Source organism: Euprymna scolopes, chromosome 25 (assembly GCF_053919585.1).
Source record: "Euprymna scolopes isolate OS-2025 chromosome 25, ASM5391958v1, whole genome shotgun sequence".
NCBI classification, from domain to species: domain Eukaryota; kingdom Metazoa; phylum Mollusca; class Cephalopoda; order Sepiida; family Sepiolidae; genus Euprymna; species Euprymna scolopes.
The window spans coordinates 31,169,228-31,191,666 of NC_136506.1; the positions used below are offsets into that span (position 1 = coordinate 31,169,228).

At 32.2% G+C, this 22,439-nt stretch overlaps 1 protein-coding gene across 1 annotated transcript in view; it reads left to right on the plus strand.

Moving 5' to 3' along the window:
• Positions 1 to 22,439, plus strand: part of LOC145247310 (methionine--tRNA ligase, mitochondrial-like) — a 101,817-nt gene that overhangs the window by 68,754 nt on the left and 10,624 nt on the right. Inside the window, exons 10-11 of the mRNA XM_080108938.1 lie at positions 5,441 to 5,552; positions 17,374 to 17,565. Of these exons, the coding sequence (XP_079965064.1) occupies positions 5,441 to 5,552; positions 17,374 to 17,565 (304 nt within the window). The remainder of the gene's footprint in view (positions 1 to 5,440; positions 5,553 to 17,373; positions 17,566 to 22,439) is intronic.

Consider the following 22,439-nt stretch of genomic DNA (forward strand, 5'->3'; position numbering starts at 1 on the left):
AGTCACCAACTTGATAGGTCCTAAACTGTCATCAAAGCTTCAACCTCTGTCCCATCGACAGTTCTACAAGTATTTTAAGGGTAAATGCTCCAATGAACTATAAGCCTTGGAACCCTTTTGATATAAATACCCCCGACAAACCCAACAAGCAGCAAAATCCCACCCCTACCCAGTAAAGTAATAGTTTCTTCCCCAGAACTGCTAGATTTTGGAACTCTCTTTCGGGTTCCTGATTTCCCAACTGTACTGGCATGCAGAAGTTCAAGTGTAATGTGAACAGACGTCTCACTGCTCAACTCCTTACATAGTATCCCTGCAACTTGTGTCCCTGATAGTAGCCCCTTACATCAAAGTGGCACTGTGCCTTGTTTAGGGTGAAAATGGAATAAAAAAAAAAAAATTAAAAAAACAAAAGGAAACTACTCACTAATAGTTATATTTAACACGGACCTGTTCATTAGATTTAGTGTTGATTAAATTCGTTGATTTCATACAAAAAAAAAAAGATAAATAAATGGATATTTTCCTCATCATAATTCCGTAAAAATATATGTGCCATTTGCATGCATCAAAAAATATATCACACATACACAAGTATACAAATTAAATAAACCATACAATGTGAAAAAGCTAATTAATTCTTCCTTACTAGCATAAGCCAAGTTAGTATTATTACATATCTTATTCATTAATAACAATTATTAGCTTAATTACTTACTATAGTCTAGTTTGATTGTCTTGATCCTACATTCCACATGACATTTCAGTTTATACATTTTAATTTCTAATTAATTAGCTAAATCTAATTACAATTCTTAAGAGATTTAAAGTAATACGAGTTATATACTTAACTGGGTACTCATTATATCATGCCAAAAAATATATTAAAGTTTACTTATGGAAAGTTATGAAGAATTCATCAGTTATTACTATATTTATCTAAGGTAAACCATTCGAAGTGTCTACAGCTAATACATGCTTCATCCCCTTTGATTCAGTAATTTATCAGGTCATCCCATGAGTTCTGTCCGAATTTATGAATAAAGAAAAGAATTGACCAAATGTTACATTTTATTAAAGATTTAATCATCAATATATATATATATATATATATATATATATATATATATATATATATATATATATATATATATATATATATATATATATGTCAGGTCATCCCATAAGTTCTGTCCGAATTTATGAATAAAGAAAAGAATTGACCAAATGTTACATTTTGTTAAAGATTTAATCATCAAATATACTTTCCCTGATTATCTATGACTTCCTTCCATCGATTAACAAGATTATTAATTTTATCATTGTAAAATCCTTTTGGCTTTGATTCGAAGAACTCACAAATGTCAGTTTCAACATCTTTCTGCATTATAAAAGCTGTTCCTTCCAAATGATTTTGTAGTCTATGAAACAAATGGTAGTCTGAAGGAGCAAGGTCAGGAGAATAGGGTGGATGAGGAATTTTCTCCTAACTAAGTTTTTTGATCTTTTGTCAGGTGATTCTTGCTGTGTGGGGTCATGCATTGTCCTGATGAAACATCGCCCACTTTCGATTCACTAGAGCAGGTCTCTTTTCCCCCTTAAAGCTTGATACAAATGCTCTAATTGCTGACAGTAGATTTGAGCATTAATTGTTGCATTAGGTGGTAACAATTCAAAGTGGATTATCCTTGGCAATCCCACCATATTGAAAGAAGAACCTTATTCTCATGAGGTTCTCTTTTCAGTTGTGGCTGAAGTCTTTCCCCTTTACTAAGCCATTGGTTACGACACTTAACATTTCGATAAAAGATCCATTTTTCGTCATCAGTCACAAGTCTATCCAAAAAAAGATGAAACAAGTTGGCAAGAATGAAGAGAAGAGCAGATGTCGACGCAGGATTTGAGATTGTTTTAAACAATTAATGAAGCATCCCATTTTCCAAATTTAGAAACTTTTCCAAGTATCATAACCTGACCCAATATCACCAACCGGGTAGGACGCGTTCTCGACAGAGCAGCAATGGTCACACGGATACAAGTTGTGAAGGTGCAACGGAGAGGGAGCAAACCCGCATGCATATGCTCAACGATGCCTTTGATGACCTTCGAAAAGTCGTCCCGAAGTCAAATTTAATTAACACCAGAAACTCTCAAAGATTGCCACTCTCCGACTCGCCATTCATTATATTTCGGCCTTGGCTAGTATTCTAGAAAGCACAGGAGCCAAAATAAAATTGATTAAGGACACGACGGCTATGGACGGTAGGGGTCGTCGGCGCATGGGAAGAAAATGTAAAATCACTTATGACGGAATCATAAAAAGCTAACATTAATAATTGCACATAAAGAATTTGTCTTAAACAACACTAATAATCTTACGAACCGAACAGTCGGATGTATTGTCTGTCATCAAAAAAAGATGGTTTTAAGCCATCTAAAATATTGTAAATCGAACAGTTGCATGGTTTTAAGTCAGTTTTATTGCCAATTCCTCAACTGGTAAAACAGGATTTTCTTCAAGAGCTGCTTCAAGAAACTTATCAAACTTGTATATAAATCCTGATACTGTTACAAAAGAAAATAATGAAACGAATGGAATTGAAGGAAACAAAAACTCAATTGATGGATAAGATAAATGTGTCGTTTATTTACTGTTGAAAGAATGAATGTTTTAGATATAACGTGTGTGTTCATGTCCGCACGGGTGTAACCATTGTTTGTTGCGGGACTGGTGATGTAGAAAGAAAAGGAAATGTGTGTTCATCTCACTATCGTTTGTTCGCGCGTGGGAAGAGAAGTGAGTAATATAGTAGAAATGAGAATGATAGTCCAGCGTGTAGACAAAGACAAAGGATAGAGGGTTGACATCAGTTAGCAGTCAGCTACGCGAAGGTATTCTCAGGGACAAGTTGTATATATAGAGAAAGAAAGAGTGGGAATGTCAATCCAGGTTATGGAGATAGAAAGCATATAAAGTGTACATACTGTTTGTTAGCCTTTTGTTTTAGTAGCAAGTGGCGTGAGGCACGCGCGCGCATGCCGAAAAGGCACGCTGTCGAAAGCTGGTCCGAAAAGGGATGGAAACAGCTTGTCTCTTCCTTTTATAGTTGTTTCCGGTGGTCTTTTGCGCATGAGTGGATTTCCTTTGAAAGTGGAAGTGATGTCGTCCATGTGTGCATATGTTAGTGTGTGTGTGTGTATATATACACGTGTATGTGAGTGTATGTACGCGAACGTTAATATATCTACTTGTGTGTGCGTATATGTCTTATATTCATGCTACTCCTCCTTGATAAAATTGTATGAAGGATGGGCAATGGTTAGGGTTAGATTTTTTTTATATGTCTATGACAAGTAATATAGCTTGAGATGTGAACTCGTGTTTTTGTGTGAGACTAGAAAAGGTTTGCGCAAACTCAACTGGACGTCTGATTTGATATCCATCTCCACTTGTGAATTTCACAAACCATCTTCTGCAAGTTCTTTCACTCACACATTCCTTTCCATAAACTGAGTGAATATTTCTAGCTGCTTCAGCTGCTGAGTTTCCTTTCTTGAACTTATAAAGCATTATATACCTTGAATGATTCTTAGACATTTCCATGTTAGTAGGGTTGTAATTAATCAAATTTGAATTTTATCGTTCTGTAAAAAACTGTAATCAGTTAAAATGCATCTAAACATACACATGTTAAAAATTTAAACATAAAAATGTAAAAAATTACACAATATACACAGTATTTTTTAAGATTCATTGAATTTAAAAGCAAAGGTAAAAGTTTGGACAGAACTTATGGGATGACCTGATATCTTTATCAAAAAATGTAATAATAGCTAGCTTTTCATTTAGACAAAGAAAACAGGTAGCGTTGTGTAGTGTAAGGGTTGAGTCTTTCTTCAAAAAATGTCCAAAGTGTTCTTTCTCTTAAGGTTATTAAAAGATAGTTTATGATTTCTGTATCTAACCTTAAAATCAGTGTATGTACCCCTAAGTAAAATTTTTCCAGGATAAGATTATTTTCTAAAATAAATTATACTTTTAGTTAAATATTTTTCTTCTAGTAGACATCCATTATTGTTGTTGTCATTCAGTGTATTATTAATTTTATAATTCTATTATTGTTGTTGCAATTTAAAGTCGGTCTGTTATGGTTCTTAATTATTTTCCTAAGTTATTTGTACAGCAAAATATTTTCTTGATTCACCATTGATAGCAGTGGAAATACCAGAAGTTCCAGAAAATTAAATCATACAGTATCACTGGTAGAATACTTAACATAATTAAATCCTTCTTAGATAAGAGAAAAATCCAGGTTATCCTCGACGGTCGTACATCTAAACAGTGTGATAAATGCGGGAGTGTCTCAGGGGTCTATCCTTGGACCTCTATTGTTCCTAATATTTATGAATGACCTCCCGACAAAACTGCCTCTGAGATGGGTATATATGCTGATGACACCACACATAACAGGCATGACAGGAAAACAAATGAACACATATCTAAAGAAATGGCAAAAACACTAGAGGATGACCTCCAATCTGTAGTGGAATGGGGACATAAATGGATGGTCACATTCAATGCTGCCAAGACTAAACTGGTTTCCTTCAATAATTACAAGAAACCTTCTCTGCCACCAATAGCAATGGCCAGTGACTCCCTGTCTGAGAGTACATCTTTCAATCTGCTTGGCCTAACGTTCATAGGAAACATGAGTTGGAACAATTATATTGAAAACATTGCCAGGGCCGCTGCGAAAAAGGTAGGCTCTCTCTACCATGCTAGAAAACTACTGACACCTGAAAGTATCCTGTACCTCTATAAGGCCACCATTCGCCCATGTATGGAGTATTGTTGTCACATTTGGGCTGGTGCATCTGCTGTTAGTCTCTCGCTCCTAGACAAGGTTCAAAAGAGTCGCCAATCTGATAGGCCCTGAACTGGCATCTAAGCTTCAGCCTCTGTCCCATCGACGAAACGTTGCATCCCTCTGCCTGTTTTTTTATGTATTTTATGTATTTTAATGGTGAATGCTCTGACGAACTGCAGACACTTGTGCCCTCACGACGTAGACACCCTCGACAAACTCGACAGGCAGCTAAATCCCACCCCCACACAGTAGAGATCCCTAGATGTAAAAGATCTTTCTACTCCAGTAGTTTCTTCCCCAGAACTGCTAGACTCTGGAATTCCATTCCAGGTCCCTGCTTTCCTAACTGTACTGACATGCAGAAGTTCAAGTGTAACGTCAACCGACATCTTGCTGCCCAAATCCCAACATAGTGCTCCAGTAGTTGCTGCCCCTGATAAAGTGGCAATGTGCCTTGTTTGGGGTGAAAATGTAATTTTAAAAAAAAAGTAAAAATGAATGATGTAATCTGATAAAACTGCAAGTTACAATAAAATTAATTTTTTATTTCTATCTTTTTTTTGCATTTATAGATGTCAAAATCGAAAGGAAATGTGATCGACCCAATGGATCTAATGAAAAAATACTCGCCTGATTGTTTACGATATTTCTTATTAAGAGATGGTGTTCCACATTCAGATAACAGTAAGTATTTCACAAGCACTCATTAAAAATAAAGGTACTTTTGCATTTACCAACCAGCAATTTCCACAAATTTACTCGGGTATTCCAGGCAGATGATGGGAATAACCAGAAATGGATGGCCAAACATGGAAATACAATAAATACAAAAAATGATATGAACCTATGATGAGTCTAATGAAGAAATATTTATTTTTTGGCTTGTAAAAAAAAAATTAAGGAAGGGGGTAAATATATTTCAATGTTTTTTTTTGCTTTTTTTTAGTTTTGACCAAAGGTTTTTGAATAAAACTTTTAAGGAAAGAATTTTTTGTTTATTTTTTTGTGTGTATGAAAACATAAAAAAAATGAAAGAAAGTTGGAAGGAAAGTTTTTTTTTTTTTTTTTAATTTTTTTTTTACCAGAAATGTTTTTTTTGTTACTGTTTGGTGGTTGAGGGAGGAATGTGATACAGGCCAAGAAATATTTCCTTTCTCGTCAACAACGCTAAATTAATAACACTGTCTTCTTTCATTTTCCTTCTTGTTTTTGTTTTTTGTTTTTTTTTTGGCTTTCTGAATAATTTACTTTAATTTTCTTCCAATTTATTTATCTATTTATTATATATATATATATATATATATATATATATATATGTCTGCTTGCATTCTTATTGGTTAAAGCTCGATAGAGAATTTGATATTGCTTTCTCATTGGTTATTTGTTTCTACCATTGATATTGGCCTAAACATTCCACGCATCACATTGCGATTAGCTGTTTCCAGTTATTCCCGTCATCTGCCGGGCACATCCGAGTAACCTTTGTGGAAATCGCAGGTCGGTAAATGCAGAAGTACCAAAATAATTTTACTGTGGAAAAAGAAATTAAGTTAAACACATTTTTGTACTGTTATTTAAACACACTGTATACTTTACAATTGCAAAAAAAAAATAATAGATTATGTAATTAAATTTTGTTAAATTGTATAAAAATTACTAGCAAATAGAATAAAAAAAATTACAAATTTGAACAATCATTTAATGCTGAACAAATGGTGTCTGAAAACTAATTAAACTTTTAATCTCCATACATAAAATTATTGGCTGTAAATAATTTTCAAAACTTTCAATCATTTGATACATGAAGATTTTTTATAGTTATCTTTAAATAGTTTCAAAACATTTTCGATTAATGAATTATTTTTTTTAGAAATAAGATTTTAAGAGTTAAATTTAAACAGTACACTATCATTTGGTTGATTAAGTAAAATTTTAAAAAAGCACCTGAAAAAATAATTGTTTCAGTCTTTATTTATAAAATTTTGGGATTTGAATAAACTTCCATAACTTTCAATCAATTAATACATAAGGTTTTTTTTATTTATTTTAAGGATTAAAACTTTAGCTTATGTTACTTCAATTACCTAAATAGAGTAAAATGAATTTCATTTCGGTTAATTAATGAATAATTTTGTGATTTCATTCATATTGAGAGTGTGTTAGAGGGGACCTAGTAACAAACAATCAAAATTGTCAAGTAATTTATTCTTTTTTATAACTATTAACAAAAGATTAACATGACTTTTTTTACGAAAAAAACTGAAATGCATTCTGGTGGATTTAATTTCTTAATTTATGTTTTAAATAGAATTTCAAAAATTTCATCTAATGTTATGTTATTGCATAATTGATTTGAATAAATATTCGATAATTAAATAAAAAAAAAATAAATGTGTGATTATCAAAATTACGTTGATACGAAACACACACACACACACACACACACACAAAGAAGTCGCACAATTTTATTGACATAGAAGTTTTGTTTTATTTAATTTAATTTTTCATAATTTTGATAATATATGGGAGAGATTATATTTTGGTCCTGGGAAAATATAATTCTGTCTATTTTATATTTGTCTTTGTCTGTCAGTTCGTTCTACTTTTTTTTTGAAAACTACTAGACTGATTTGTCTAAAATTTTGTACAGACCATTGTTATGATAAGATGCAGCCTATTGGGGGATGCCCTTTTCTCTTCCCACAGAAGGGATGTTGCAAGCCTGTCTTTATTGTTATTTTCATGGCAAGTGCTCATCTGAGTTCCAATCTATGGTTCCCCCTTGCCTGACTTTCCTGAAAAACACTTGTTTATTTGCAACCACTATCAATAATTTCCCCCTCTCTTTATCTGTGCCTAAACCTAAATGTAGATTCCATGAACTGCACACCTGTGGAACTCTCTTCTAATTCCCTGCTGTTGAAGTTAACCTGAAGTCACCTCTGCATTGAAATCACTTGCGATTCTATGGACGTGTTGAACGAATCTCATATATGATAACTTCAGTTAAAGATAAGCAAATAAAAGGTAGTCCAAAATAGACTTTGAGTGACACAATCAAAAATGGCCTCCAGCAATGGCACATTGAAATCAATGTACATGATTGAATTTCATGAAGAAAGTTGTTTTGAACTTCCATGACTTACGTGCAACCCACATCAGATGTGGGAGGGGCGGGTTAGGGTGGGGCATGCTAATCAATAAGGAAGAAGATCTCCCATTTAGTCTCTGATCACTCCAAGCGAATGAATGTTGGTATCTTTTGGTGCAAGTACATTTTAATCAACCGGAAGTATTTTTGGTTTCAATTTTGGAAAAGTTCTAATAGGAAAATGGGTAGACAATCCAAATTTTAATTATTTTTTTTAATGTTTATTGAATAATTTCTCCAAAAATGGATGTAAATGCATTCAATTTAGAAGGTATTTTTGATTTTTCTTTAGACCAAAGAAAAATTATTGATTTTTTTTTTTTTTTTCATGGGTGCATCGATTACTGTCTTCATAGATTTGTGAATGAATAACAAACATCGGGCATTGCCTGGGTGTTTGGAGGTGTGTGTTGAGCAAAAAAAAAAAGTGGTAGTAGGCAGGCAGGCATGCTCAAATCCATAATGTGAAGGAGGAAAAGAATGTTAAAAAAAAAGGTGATGTCTTTGCCATTGCACCCAATGCCAAACTGGAAGTGGCGAAGGTTTAAATTAAGGCTAGTCAATCAAAAAGAGGGGATGACTTTCAAAAATATCGGTGAAAAAAAGCGACCCCTCCTTGCAGAAAAGTACTCAGTTGAGGGTGAAGAAATTAATGTTTTTAGCCAATTTTTCAATATTTGTCGTCTGAAGGGTCGCGTTTCAAAACAATACCAATCTCGTGAAAATTCTTCACCTCTGTTGAAAGTTTTAGACTAACATACAGACATACATACGTTTAAACAGACAGGTGAGATTTATATATAGATGTCAGAAAGTTGTTTCTATTACTGAACTCGTTTTGATTTACCAAAAAAAAAGTTTAGTTTGCAAAATCATTAAAATTAGTATTGCCTCCCCTTTTCTATACTAGAAATCTTCTAAAAATGAAAACAAAAAATATTTCCGGTTAATTAAAATACATTTGTATCAAAAGATATTAATATTCATTTGCTTGGAATCATCAGAGATAAACTTAAATTAGTGTACTAGTTAGTATTAGGACAATTCCTAAATTTTTTCCGATTCTAGGAAAATGTTGATTAACGATTCCGATACCAAGTATGATTCCGATTCCGATTTCCGTGGAATTGTTGTTTTGAAATATACCATTATATAATCAAACGTTTTGTGTAGCAAAAAAATTTGGTACAGCTAAAAGTGGAAATGCAATTAAGGGAATTTTGAAAACGATTCCATTTTTTTTTTTTTTCGTAAAAGTCAAACCAAATATTTTAACCATGAATTAAACATACACCATGAAATTAATAACAATCAATTTCAGTTTTATTTTATATATTAAAAAATATAAAGAAAAAGTCCTGATTAATTCAACAAAAATACAATAACATCAAATTTCAAGGGGAATAACGTGCTTTGTTTATCTTTTGATATTCATTTTTCTGTTTTATTTTCTCTTTATCCTCGATAACTCTTTAAAATTTAACTTTTTTTTTGCAGCTTCAATTGCTAATAGATTTTTATTCCATTTTCTAAATGAAATTTAAAAATAACTAAATCTTTGATTTAATTTTTAGCCTTTTATATACAATCGTCTCAAATTATTCCTATTTATTTATTTGACTTTTTAAAAATATTTTTAACAATACTGATGTTATTTTTTAAATCTAAATAAATTGGTTTATTTCTATATTTAATTTTATTATATAATTATATACTTATCATCCTTTAATGTTTATTCTTATTTAATGTCTTAATTTACATCTTTATTTCTATATAAAAAGTAAATTTTTGGTAATTGTTTATTTCTGTTGTTAAATAAGTCATTTATTGAACTTTCGAACTCACCTCTGCCTTAATGCTGTTTCTGACAACCTTTTTATTTTTTGTTAGGGGTTGGGAAACATTTACCTATGCTCACATCACGACTGTGATACCAAGCATCGGTGAATGTTGACCAAACCCCTACAGTCCTTTAGTTGAATGGCTCTGAGTGACTAGTTAGTTTGCAAAGTTAGGGTTCAAAGGATTTTAAAAAAGTTAAACTTTTTTCCTTTCTTAATAAATTTTTCACATTTTTTTTTTTTTTTTGTGCAAAGAAGTTCCAAAAGAAATGTTTAATTGCTTCAATCACAAAATATTTTAATGAAATGTAAATTTCGAAAAGAAAAAAAGAATTAAATTCACTTACCGCATTTATTTAACAGATAGCAAAATGATTGTTTTCTTTTGTAGTTTTCAAAAGACCTTAAGCAGAACCGTCAGTCAACATAATATGTAGTTCTAACGTTTTTGTTTTTGGATACTTTAAAAAAGCCGACCAACTGTCAAAGTTTTGCAAACTGATACCACGTGATCAGTTTCACTTTAGTTTTAGGAATATTTCCTGAAACAGCTTTCATTCAGAAAATAGAAAACATATATTATTCTATTAAACCTTTTATTGTATAAAGAATTTGACTTTGCTTGTTTTATTTTTAAAAAGATATAAAGGTTGACAAGACATTTTTCATTTACTAATGAGATTTTTCATTCATTTACTAATGGAAGAGTTTCAGTAAAAAAAAAAAACTTGCCAAAAGATAAGCCCCCCCCCTTTTTTGTAGTCATAAGTTGGAAAAACCACTGATTTTTAACATGATTTACACGCAATGAGAGCACTGTAAAATCTTTTTTCTCTAAGGGTATTCATCAACTTTTTCATGGACGTGACATAGTTAGGCTGTTTTATACATAAATAAACTTCACTCACAAATGAAAACAATGTTACCTCGCGGCCCCTAAAGTTTCACAATAGTGCAAACAGATAACTAATCATGGGCATCGAAGTTTCGAAACAGACAAACAGCGCTTATGCATGTGACGGAATAAGAAAGCTCATTTAGATAAATAAAAATTACCTTTAAAGTAGTTAATAAAATTCTTGTACATCATATTAAATATGTTATGAAAAGTTCTATGACGTTTTTATCATAAATTTTTGACAGCATTAATCTCACTTCAAACAAACAGTTCAACTTAAAAATATGAGAATCGTAATGAAAGAATCATAAATCTAAGGTATTTTTTAACGATACGATTCTGATTCCGATTCCCCCCAAAATGCATGATTCTTACAATTAATGATTCCGATTAATTGTCCCACCACTCGTACTAGTGCCTATCTTTCATCTTACCATAACCAACTTGGGTGATACTGAATCAAGATATGTAATTTTTGTAAGTGATTTTTGATAGTTTCCAAGTTTTATCTGGACGCAAAATCTGACTTTCCTTTATATAATTGTAATTGTGAAGAGCTAATAATTAATAATACAACATTGTGGTATAGGAATGCGTATTTATATAATAGTATGTCTTGTTTGGATTATTTAGGCTACTGTTCTCATCTTGAGTGTTTTTTTTTTCATAACGTTTCAATTGACATAACCTCCAACCTTATTTACGTGTATCTTGTTGAATTTGGGAATCTTTCTTCCAAATTCAGGAATCTGCAGAAATTTGGAATGGAATCCTTTCATTTAATCTACAGCTATCATTTTGTTAAGTAGAAGTCCTAAATAATTCACAATTCTATCCTGAGTATTGCCCGCACTGAGGATTGAACCTTCAAGAAGTGTACCACAGCTAGATTTTACTGAGTACTTTATCCATTACGTCAAGAGGTTGAAGGTTCAGTCCTCGATACGTTGACTCGGAATACAATTGCAAATTATTTAAGGCTTCTACCCAGTCATGGCTGACGGAATAAGAACAATTAAACCTCGTGGATTAAATAAAGAGTTCCATGCGAAATTCTGTGCAGATTCCCAAATACAACAGAAAGATTCTCAAGTTTGACAAAATACACCCGAAGAAGGTCAGAAGTTACATTGCCCAAAACATTGTGAAATTAAGACTTAAGATGAGAACAGTAGTCCGAATAATTTGAATAATATGAATCATCAATCCCCATCTCAAAAAAAATCAAATACATCAGATCCTTTTTTTCCATACAGAATTGTACGTTATGGAAAGATTGCTCCAAGACTTTGTTGTAATCGTCTCAAAACATAATGTCGGGAAGAGTCTACAAGATTCCCAAAATAGGATCAACATCATGTCATAACAATAATAACCATCAGTTTTACTTTACACCATCAATTTCTTAAATGTCTTTGTTTTATCGTTATTTCCATGGCAAGTGCTCATCTGAGCTCCAATCTCTCATCCCCCCTCGCCAATCTTTCACAAGAACCACCCGTCTGGCTGAAACTACTGTCAATAATTTTCCCCACTCTTTATCTGTGCCTAAATCCAAACGTAGATTCCATGAGCAGAGCTTCTTTCTCAGAAGTGCACGACTGTGGAACTCTCTTCCGTTTGCATGTTTCCCACCTGACTACAACTCGGATGTCTTCAAGTCCAACATAAACAAATTCCTGACAAACCGCCCCCTTAAGTAAGGCACTCTATCAAATCTCCAATACTAATGATTACTACAATACTATCTCATTGATTACTGTACACATAATAATCCTTATCCCTGAGTGGCCTCCGGACCTTGATAAGTGGTGACCTCCATGTAAAAAAAAAAAAAAAAAAATGCTATTCTCATCTTGGTTGTTATTCTCACACTGTTTCAGCTGGTGTAATCTTCGACCTTCTTTGCGTGCATCTTTTTAAACCTAGAAATTTTTACGCCTATCCTGTAAATTAAATCAACATCACAATCTCTCTCTCTCTCTCTCTCTCTCTCTCTCTCTCTCTCTCTCTCTCTCTCTCTCTCAACACATCTAAAACTCAGCTCCTTTCTTTTAACAACCAATGCTCAGACCCTTTTTTTTTTTGTCTCAGTTGAAATGAATAGTTCCTTAAGAAACCCCCTCTTTGATAAGGCCCTATAAGACAGAACTTCCAGGAACAAAGTTTTTTTTACTCTAGAATTCCTTGTATATGGAATTCAATATCATGGAGCTGCTTCGCAACTGATTATATCATGGTCATTTTCAAGTTCAATGTTAACAAATACTTGCTGAGCATTCCTCTTAAATGATTAAACTTTGTCCATTTCACCCAATTTTTTCTCTTGATGTTGTTGAGAATCTTGTTAAACCTTATTTGTGAGTGATGACCTATTAGTATCAAAAAAAATATATATTTAAATATAAATTGGCCAAGTTCAAAAAGATGCACCTGAAGAAGGTTGTAGGTTACATCATTTGATATATTGTGCGATTAATACTAAAAGATGAGAACAATAATCCAAATTATCAATCCTCATCTTCAAAAAATTTTGAAATATAATTTTTCTTTTTATTAGGTTAGTGCAAAGGTTTTTATCTTTAAAAAAAAACAACAAAAAAACTGTATTTCTGAAAATCTTTATTAATAACAATAATGACCTTTGCTCTCTATAGCTTGACTCCATCTGTCAACAATCTTATAAATGCCTTGTTTGTCTAATTAACTTGTGTTCAATCTCTCACAATGTTAACCTAAGGCCATCTTAATGATGTTAAGTGATAATTCGAAGGAGGCAAGATTTCCAAACCAAATTCTCCTATGAGATCTTTGGTCAGTAGTGCTATTTGAGAATGAGCATTATCATGATGGAAGATTACTCCCTTTCAGTTGAGTAAAGAAGATTGTTTTCATCCCAATAGTGCAGAAAAATATGAGTGATGCTTTAATAATCTTAAATTAACAATTAATCATGGTGATATGCTTAAGTTGTTTCCCCACCCCAAAACAAGGTGTATTACCAGTTGAAACATAAGGGGCTACTAGTTGGGACTATATCTAATAGGGACTGTGGGGAAGTTGAACAGCGAGATGTCTGTTCACATTACATTCAATAATGTAATTATATCTGCAGGTTGGTACAGTTAGGGAAGCAGGAAACGGAGGGAATACCAAAGTCTAGCAGTTCAAGGGAAGAAACTATTAGAGTAGGAGGATTTCCAGCATTTAGGGATTTCAACAGTGGAGGGGTTGGATATTGCTGCCTCTTGAGTAAATCAGTGTTGAGGGAGCACAAGTGCTATGAATTAATCAGAGCACATTCGATTAAAGTAGTTTTAAAACAGACACAGAGATACAACACTTGGACAGGGGTTGGAGTTTGATAGTAGATAACCTATTAGATTTGAGACTCTTTTTCCATCTCTGAGACAGAGCTAAAGTGACAAAAATATGAATGAAATCTAATGGTTTAAAATGCCCCTTCTACAAACTGGTAAAATATTTTGCACTGATTTAACACACACATGTTAAATTGACGAAAAACTGAACGAAGAAACTTTTCTCTTAGAATTTTCGTTTAGTTTTAGCCACAGAGAAAGAGTAAGAGAAAGTGTGACAGTTGTTGTAGCCAGACGAGTATTTGTTGCGAATGTTTTACAGATCATAGATAGCTCAGTCAGGCACATGCTCTGAAAATAACGATAGTCGAAATAGACTCGCAACATCTTTTCTGTGGGAAAGAGAAAGTGGTGGTGATGGGGGGGGGCGAATAAGTCTTCACCCTTAAGATTTTAAAGACATTAGATTTTTTAAAAGTCCATGTTATAGTCAGCTGGAAAACAGCCCCACTGTATTGTGCTCCACAGATGGGTAGTTCTAGGAGAAAAACTTTGCTCATTGAATTTTTGTTTAGTTTTAGGCACAGATAAGGAGTACCTAGAATCTTTAGAACTTAAACCTAATTGCTAGTAGAATGAAAAAAATGCTTTAAGTATGATTAATAGGATAACAATTTAAATTTTGTTTAAGTTTTAAATAAAAGTTAAAACCAGGATCTTAGTTATTTTCAAGATATCTGATTTCAGTTGCATAAATCGTGTGAATGCCTTTTATCATAATCTCAGCATCCGCATTGTATATACATCTTGAATGTTGCAAGAATGTGCTTGCAACTGGCGATTTGTTACATCGAAAAATGCATGCGTCAGCTGGTAAAGATGCCCTTCAACTTTTGGCTAGCAGCCGGGCACGTGAAGGGTCAGCCAGACGCCTGACTGTCTGAGAAGCTGCAGGATAAAAACAAAAATAAGTAAAAAAAAAAATTGGCTTTGAGCCTGGCAATTTTTGATCGCTCTTTTCCTCCACATTTTCCTGATTTAGGTCGCAGAAGTAAATTAAAAATTAATGGCCATCAGTAATTTAGCAATAAAAGTTTAAAATCAATTATAATATTGCAAAAATCAATATCATATATATATATATATATATATATATATATATACTAGCCGTGTCACCCGACCTTGGTCGGAGGTTGATTTAATGCCATTTTTATGCTTATGAAGTGTAAGATGAAACATTTTCGAAAAAAAATCTCAATCGAAATTTATGAGAAAAGAGAGAATTTTAAATAAGTGTTCGTAAATGCATATTCTATAAGCAATGTGGCTTTATTGTTCTTATGAGGAGTGTTTTGTTTTGATTAGTTAGTCAAAGAAAAATCATTTTTAATAAGTTAATGAATTTGTATTTGTATAAATGTTATTCAAAGTGTTAAGTAAAGTCAAGTTAATGAAAAAAATGGAAGAACTATTTTTTCCCCAATTAACAGAACAACATTAAGAAGTTACGTCGTCCAAAAAAGAAAGAAAGAGAAAACATGCTGTAATGGTTGTGTATGTGCGTGTGTGCATGCACTGTGAAGTGTGTAGTAGTAGTATGAACAATTCCATAACATAAATAACAGTGTCAGCGTCGGTCTGACTCGTCGCTAAGCAACGACCTGGAAAAATGGACGGTCATTTTCATTTGCATACATACAATAATACATAGCAAATATCTGTCGCTGATACTTGTTGGAAACATTTCGATGCCAAAATCTAGCTTAAAACACTTCCAGGCACACCAAGTACCTTTGTGTGAAATTTCATAAAAATCGGTCCGGCCATTTTGGAGTCTATAAGGAACGAACTCACACACACACACACACAGACAAAGTTGCATTTATATAATTGTAGATATATATATATAATATAAAGCTGTGTGTGTGTGTGGTCATGAATAGGATCCTATATGGTTGACTATTTTAAAAAACTGATTACATATAATGATAGAAGATGTATCGAGACACAGGATGGGTATGTTTGATCCTGCAGAACAGTGGTTCATTAAAATTGTGGGATCTGCGTTCGTGCCTGGTCCACAAAGTATGGAAATAAAGAATTTAAAATTTAAAAAAAACGTTTACAAGTGTTTTTGATATAGATGTACATAATAATACTTTGATAAGTATGTTTTAACTTAAATAGGGATGCTATAATAAAATTGTGGGGTCTGCGTTTGCGCCTGGCCTCCATAGAATGGAAATAGGCACAAACTTTAATAAAGACTTTTCATATCTATCTGCGTAAGTATACTTTGATAATTATGTTTCAGTTTGAAGAAATATGGTATAATAAAATTATGGGGTGTTCGTTCACGCCTGACCTCCATAGAATGGAAATATGTCACAAAGTTTAACAAGGTTTTTTAATATAGATCCACATAATATTGTGATAAGTGTTTCAGTGTGAACAGGTATGGTATAATAAATTATGGGGTTTATCTATTTTATTTTTACTTTCATCATATTTTGCTATGGTTTTGATACCTCCGAATTCGAAGCTATCTCTTTACAACCCTTCCCTTTCATAACCTATCATACTTTAATAAATCAGAGTCCATTTTCTGTAGGCTGTTTTTGAACCCAGTCAACGACGGGTATTTCTGCTAGTATATATATATATATATATATATATATATATATATATAATCGATGTCTAATACCTGTTGGTAAACTTTCATAAAAATCTGATGTATCTTTTTTAACCCCTTTTCATAAAACTAAATTAAACTAAATATAGTCTACAGTATCCACACTTATGCCTAGCTGTGTACCAAAATTAAAAATGATCATTTAATTAGTTTAAGAGTGAACCTGTATATACAAATATATAAACATGCCTAACTTTATAAAGTTTTTTATTTTTTATTAACGATGTAAGCAGTTGCTTATTTGTTTTCCTAAGTGATGAAGGGTTACCTCCCCTTTTTTTATTTTTGTTTTGCATCACCTCCTTTTTTTATTATTAAATATTCAAATATTTATTTTATTTAAATGCTTTTAAAATATTTTTATGTGCATAAAGGTTTATCCATGAACACATGCTTCTGGGTATCACCTGTCATCAGCATGGCTATACTACTCTACTCACAACTACACGATTGACAGTCTAGCATTTTACTATTGAGCCACGACAACTGATCAGATTCTATGCATGATTTTTATGGGTTTTTTTTTTTTTAACTATTTAAATAAAATAACTTAAAGATGGAAATATACATTTGATGATTGCTTTTTTTTTTCTTTCTTGATAGATTTCAGTGAGCAACGAATGGTTGAATGCATCAACAGTGAAATCGTGAACACGTTTGGTAACCTCCTGAGCAGGTGCACCTCAAAAATTGTTAATCCTGAACAGATTTTCCCATCTTTAGAGAAGGAGGCATTTGAGTTGTATTTTGATAGTGAGGATAGGCGCAAATTTGAGAAACTTCATGACTTGATTAGTAAGTATTTTCATTCGTCCCTTTTAAATTGCCAGATTTTGTTGCGTAAGTAGTAGAGGGCCAACAAGACATGCTTGCATCATATCGTTCTCCTCGGGTTTGGTCAGGGTTGAAGTCACATCTGGTTATAGCAACTTCTAGTTTGTTGCTAAACGTCTAATACGTTTCTGTTAGGTGATGTCAACGGGGCTGCATAAGAGTGCTCCTTCTCTAGAACGCTGACTTTTCAATCCCACTTTCCGACCCTATGTGTACTACGGTGGGTCCCCGTCTAGAGAAGGCAATTGGTCGATTTGATTGACAGTGCAGTCCCCCAGTACATTGTAGTCTACATTACACTGTGGAGAACCGACTGTTGATTGTATAAAATTTTTATATGATGGCTTGAATTGAAGTTTAAAATGCAAAGGTCAAGTATCCTGATTCAATTGTGCTCTAAACAAAAGCATTCATTTCAAATGCGTCCCTGTCTTACCAAAGAACTTACTGTTGATTTTATGCATCAGACCCTTCTGCTTGTGCAGTGGTAAAACTTCTCAAATGTACTTGTGATCTTAGACTGTATAAGGTTGTTAACTTTGGTTGAAATTGGACTGTTCTTTTCTTAATCGAATTTTTTCAATTATTGATTTTTGATACCTATTTGATGCATTCCAATACAAAAAAAACTATCTAAGAACACTCACATACATGTAAAGTACATTTGTGTAAAATTTCAAATTGGCCCAACCGTTTTGGAGTCCATCAGGAATGAACTCATACAGAGGCAAAATGCCTTTTATATATAAGTATTTCATATGCCTTTTATATATAAGTATTTCATATGCCTTTTATATATAAGTATTTCATATGCCTTTTATATATAAGTATTTCATATGCCTTTTATATATAAGTATTTCATATGCCTTTTATATATAAGTATTTCATATGCCTTTTATATATAAGTATTTCATATAGATTTCAAGGAAAGTAATAAAAGAAAGGAAATTGATCAAAACAATTTATTTCGTTCTGTCAACCCATTTGTGACCTTTTTTTTTTTTACATGGTGGTCACCACTTATCAAGGCCCGGAAGCCACTTGGGGATAAGGGTTATTGCGTGTACAGTAATCAATGGGATAGTATCGTAATAATCGTTAGTATTGGAGATTTGATAAAGTGTCTTACTTAAGGGGGCAGTTCATCAAGAATTTGTTTATGTTGGACTTGAAGACATCCAAGTTGTAGTCAGGTGGGAAACAGGCAAATGGATGAGCACTTCTAAGAAAGAAGCTTTGTTCATGGAATCTACGTTTTGATTTAGGCACAGATAAAGAGTGGGGAAATTTATTGACAGTGGTTTCAGCTAGACAGGTGTTTATTGTGAAAGATTGGCAAGGGGGGACCAGAGATTGGAGCTCAGATGAGCACTTATCATTGAAATAATGATAAAACAAAGACAGCCTTGCAACGTCTCTTCTGTGGGAGAGCCTTATTTGTCTTTAAATAAATTTAATATTTCATACATGAAAGAAGTTTTAAGCAATTTACTTTACCATAAATAGTGATAAGTGGTGACCTTCATGTAAAAAAAAAAAAAAAAAAATTTTTAAATAAATAGTGACTGATTAAAATAATCCATAGTGTATCTTGTAAAACTCGAGGAATATTTCTGCCGAACTCGGAAATCTGCATGGAACACTTTATTTAATCCATGCTCTCGTTCTGTCAATTACGACAGTAATTAATGCAATATGCAAATGAGGTTACTCATTAAACGTAGATTTTCTTTGAATAAATAGTATATAGAGAAATCATGCTGGATTATAAGTGTGTAATCATCCGTTTTCAGTATGAAAATTAATTTGTGAAACAGTGTACCTTTTGTACATATTAATTGAATTGTGAACAAACACAAGATTATGACTTTATTATAATACTAGCGGGGGTACCCGGCGTTGCCCGAGTGTTTGTTTCCGGGACGGGGGGGGGGGGAGTTTTAAAAAATGTTATGGTAGGTAAGTAGGAAGGATCAAACCCGGCGTCATGAGTAAAAGTAGGAAAATAAAGTGTGAAAAAAAAACAAAAAAAAAACATCTGTAACGTTAACAGTTCGGCCACCAAGAAAAGTCCATTCCAGTTGTTTAGGAAAAAAAAAAAAAAAAAAAAAAAAACGACTACGGTAGGTCGGCGCGAACGTGAAAATATAATGTGAATTGTCCAGCACGCTAACCACTACGCCACAGAGCACTGCAGCTTAGTTTAGTGATTTTAAATAACTTCACATGAAAGAACTACGAAGCCAAACCGGTGTTCTCTTCTCAGCTGTTCCTTGTGAACGATCCCCAAACGGTGTTAAGTGGTGGCAGGGGGAGGAGGAATTTATTAGAGAGAAAATATTTTACCACTTCCATTGATCTTAACCGATTTTGGTCGTGACTTCTCAGCAGAAAAAGTATAGAAATCTAAGATTATCGAGGAATTTGAGAAATAATAAGCCTATAACACACCTCAGATATTGTTCTGCCGTTTGTGCATATTATATTTGCATGAAATATCTTGATTTTTAATCCTATTAATGTCAAAATCAGATGGGAAAAAATGAGTTCATTTTATTTATATAGAGATATATATATATATAAAACTTAAATGACCTTGTAACGATGTATGTAACCCACTTTCCGGTTTACAACATCCGGTTGCGCATGCGTGCGCATAAACATTAACCCATAACAACGTAAACAAATATACACAAATCGCTACTTTTGCAGATTTTGACCTGCGCACTGAAATATTAACGTTATTATTTCAAAATTATTATTTAACATGGGAAGAGTGGGGTTTAAAATAACTTAAATGTAATACAGAAATGAACGATGTAAAAAAAAAAAAAAAAAGCAGGCAGTATTAACAATTGTTTATTTGGATAATTTAAACGCAAAAAAAAAAAAGAACAATTGGGACGCTGAAATATTAACGTTATTATTTCGAAATTATTATTTAACATGGGAAGAGTGGGGTTTAAAATAACTTAAACGTAATACAGAAATGAACGATGTAAAAAAGAAAAAGCAGATATATCAAAATTTTAATTTAACTATAATAAGTATTATGGTATCTGTTCAGTGCACATTTACCTAAAAGTATGGCCAACCACTTATAATTCAGTAACTGTAAATTTTTTTTCAAAAATAATTATAATAAACAGAACGATTCATAGAAATCTATCTATATTCTTTTTTCATTTTAATATATGTCAAAAAAAATCTATTTTCTTTACATCACAAGTGTCACGCTCATACATGAATTCCATAGCTAATATAACATACTGACCCAACGGGTCACGGATAGTCTAGTATATATATATATATATATATATATATATATATATATATATATATATATATATATATATGTGCAAGCATTTATGTATGTGCATGTATATTTGTTAGTATATGTATATGTGTATATATACATACATTTATGCATGCATATATATGTCTATATATTTTTTAATATATAAATTAATAAAAAGTAGCGTTTCGTTTCTGTCTTAAAACGGTTGAATTTAGAAACGACGTTTTCGTTCTTTTTCGAACGAGAAATAACCGTTGATTTACAAATGAGCATCATAGCGTTTCTCCTCATAACGTCTTATATCCTTTGAATTCTTGTTCTCTCTTAAAATAAATAATATCGTTAGAATTCAAAAGATTGGACAGTTAAAGGCGCGTTTTCTCATTTTTATTTACTGTTTAATTTTTAATTTTTCGTTTGTATGTGTGCATGTGTGTATGTGCGTACTTATATGTGTATATATTTAAAACTGATGTGGCACCTTCTCATTGACTATACCTCCTACTCCGTTCCTTTTATTTTCCCCTTTTCCCTGTGCATGCTCATACTTTCACTACACCGATGAAGACTGAAGGATCGGTCGAAAATATGTACATGTAAAAAAAAGTTTTTAATTTTTTTTTCATAATATTATTTTGTATTCCTGCACGTCACCAATTGAAAACGAATAAAGAAAAGTTATTAGCTTTTATACTTTTCGTATTCCTTTTTATAAATTTCCACTCATATATATATATATATATATATATATATATATATGAGTGGAAATATTCCGTGTATTCTGCATAAGCCTGACGAATTCTCACAAGAATGAAACGTGGAATATTCTATGTAGCTTAATTGCCATATATATTTTTATAACTTACTACCTAGCTCTACCTATGTATTGAGCACTGTTGAAGTAAATACTGAAAAATTTATGCTTAAAATTATATCTTGGTATATTAATTTATGTGATTAAATGAAGTAATCATATCTATATATTAATATTTAGGATAAAGATTAATAATTGTAAATTATGAATCAGTTTCAAAAGGAGAAAACAAAACAAAATCGATTTGATTTTGATTTTGTTTTTGTTTTTTCACCTTTTGAAACTGATTCATAAGTTACAATTATTAATCTTTATCCTCAATATATATATAGCTCTAGGATAAGTATACTTATTTAGCTTATTATATATCTACAGTATTATGAGCAATGTTCCTTTAAAGTATTAATACATTAAATTAAACTGCCGGTCTAATTCCCTCTATAAATTATATATATATATACATAGAGTGGGAGAGAGAGATTATAATGCCCTAAAAGACTCAAGTATAAGTCCTAGTACTAAGAAATATTATGAGTAAGGAGGATAGTTTGAATATGATTATAATGCCCTCATCATATATCACCATTACTACACATTATACACATATATGTGCAACGATCAACTAATAAGCAAACTTAAGATAGAATTTAACACAATATAGAAACAATTATAAAACTCATTTATAAAACTCATTATGTCTGTCTGTCTCCGTATTTTTATTTT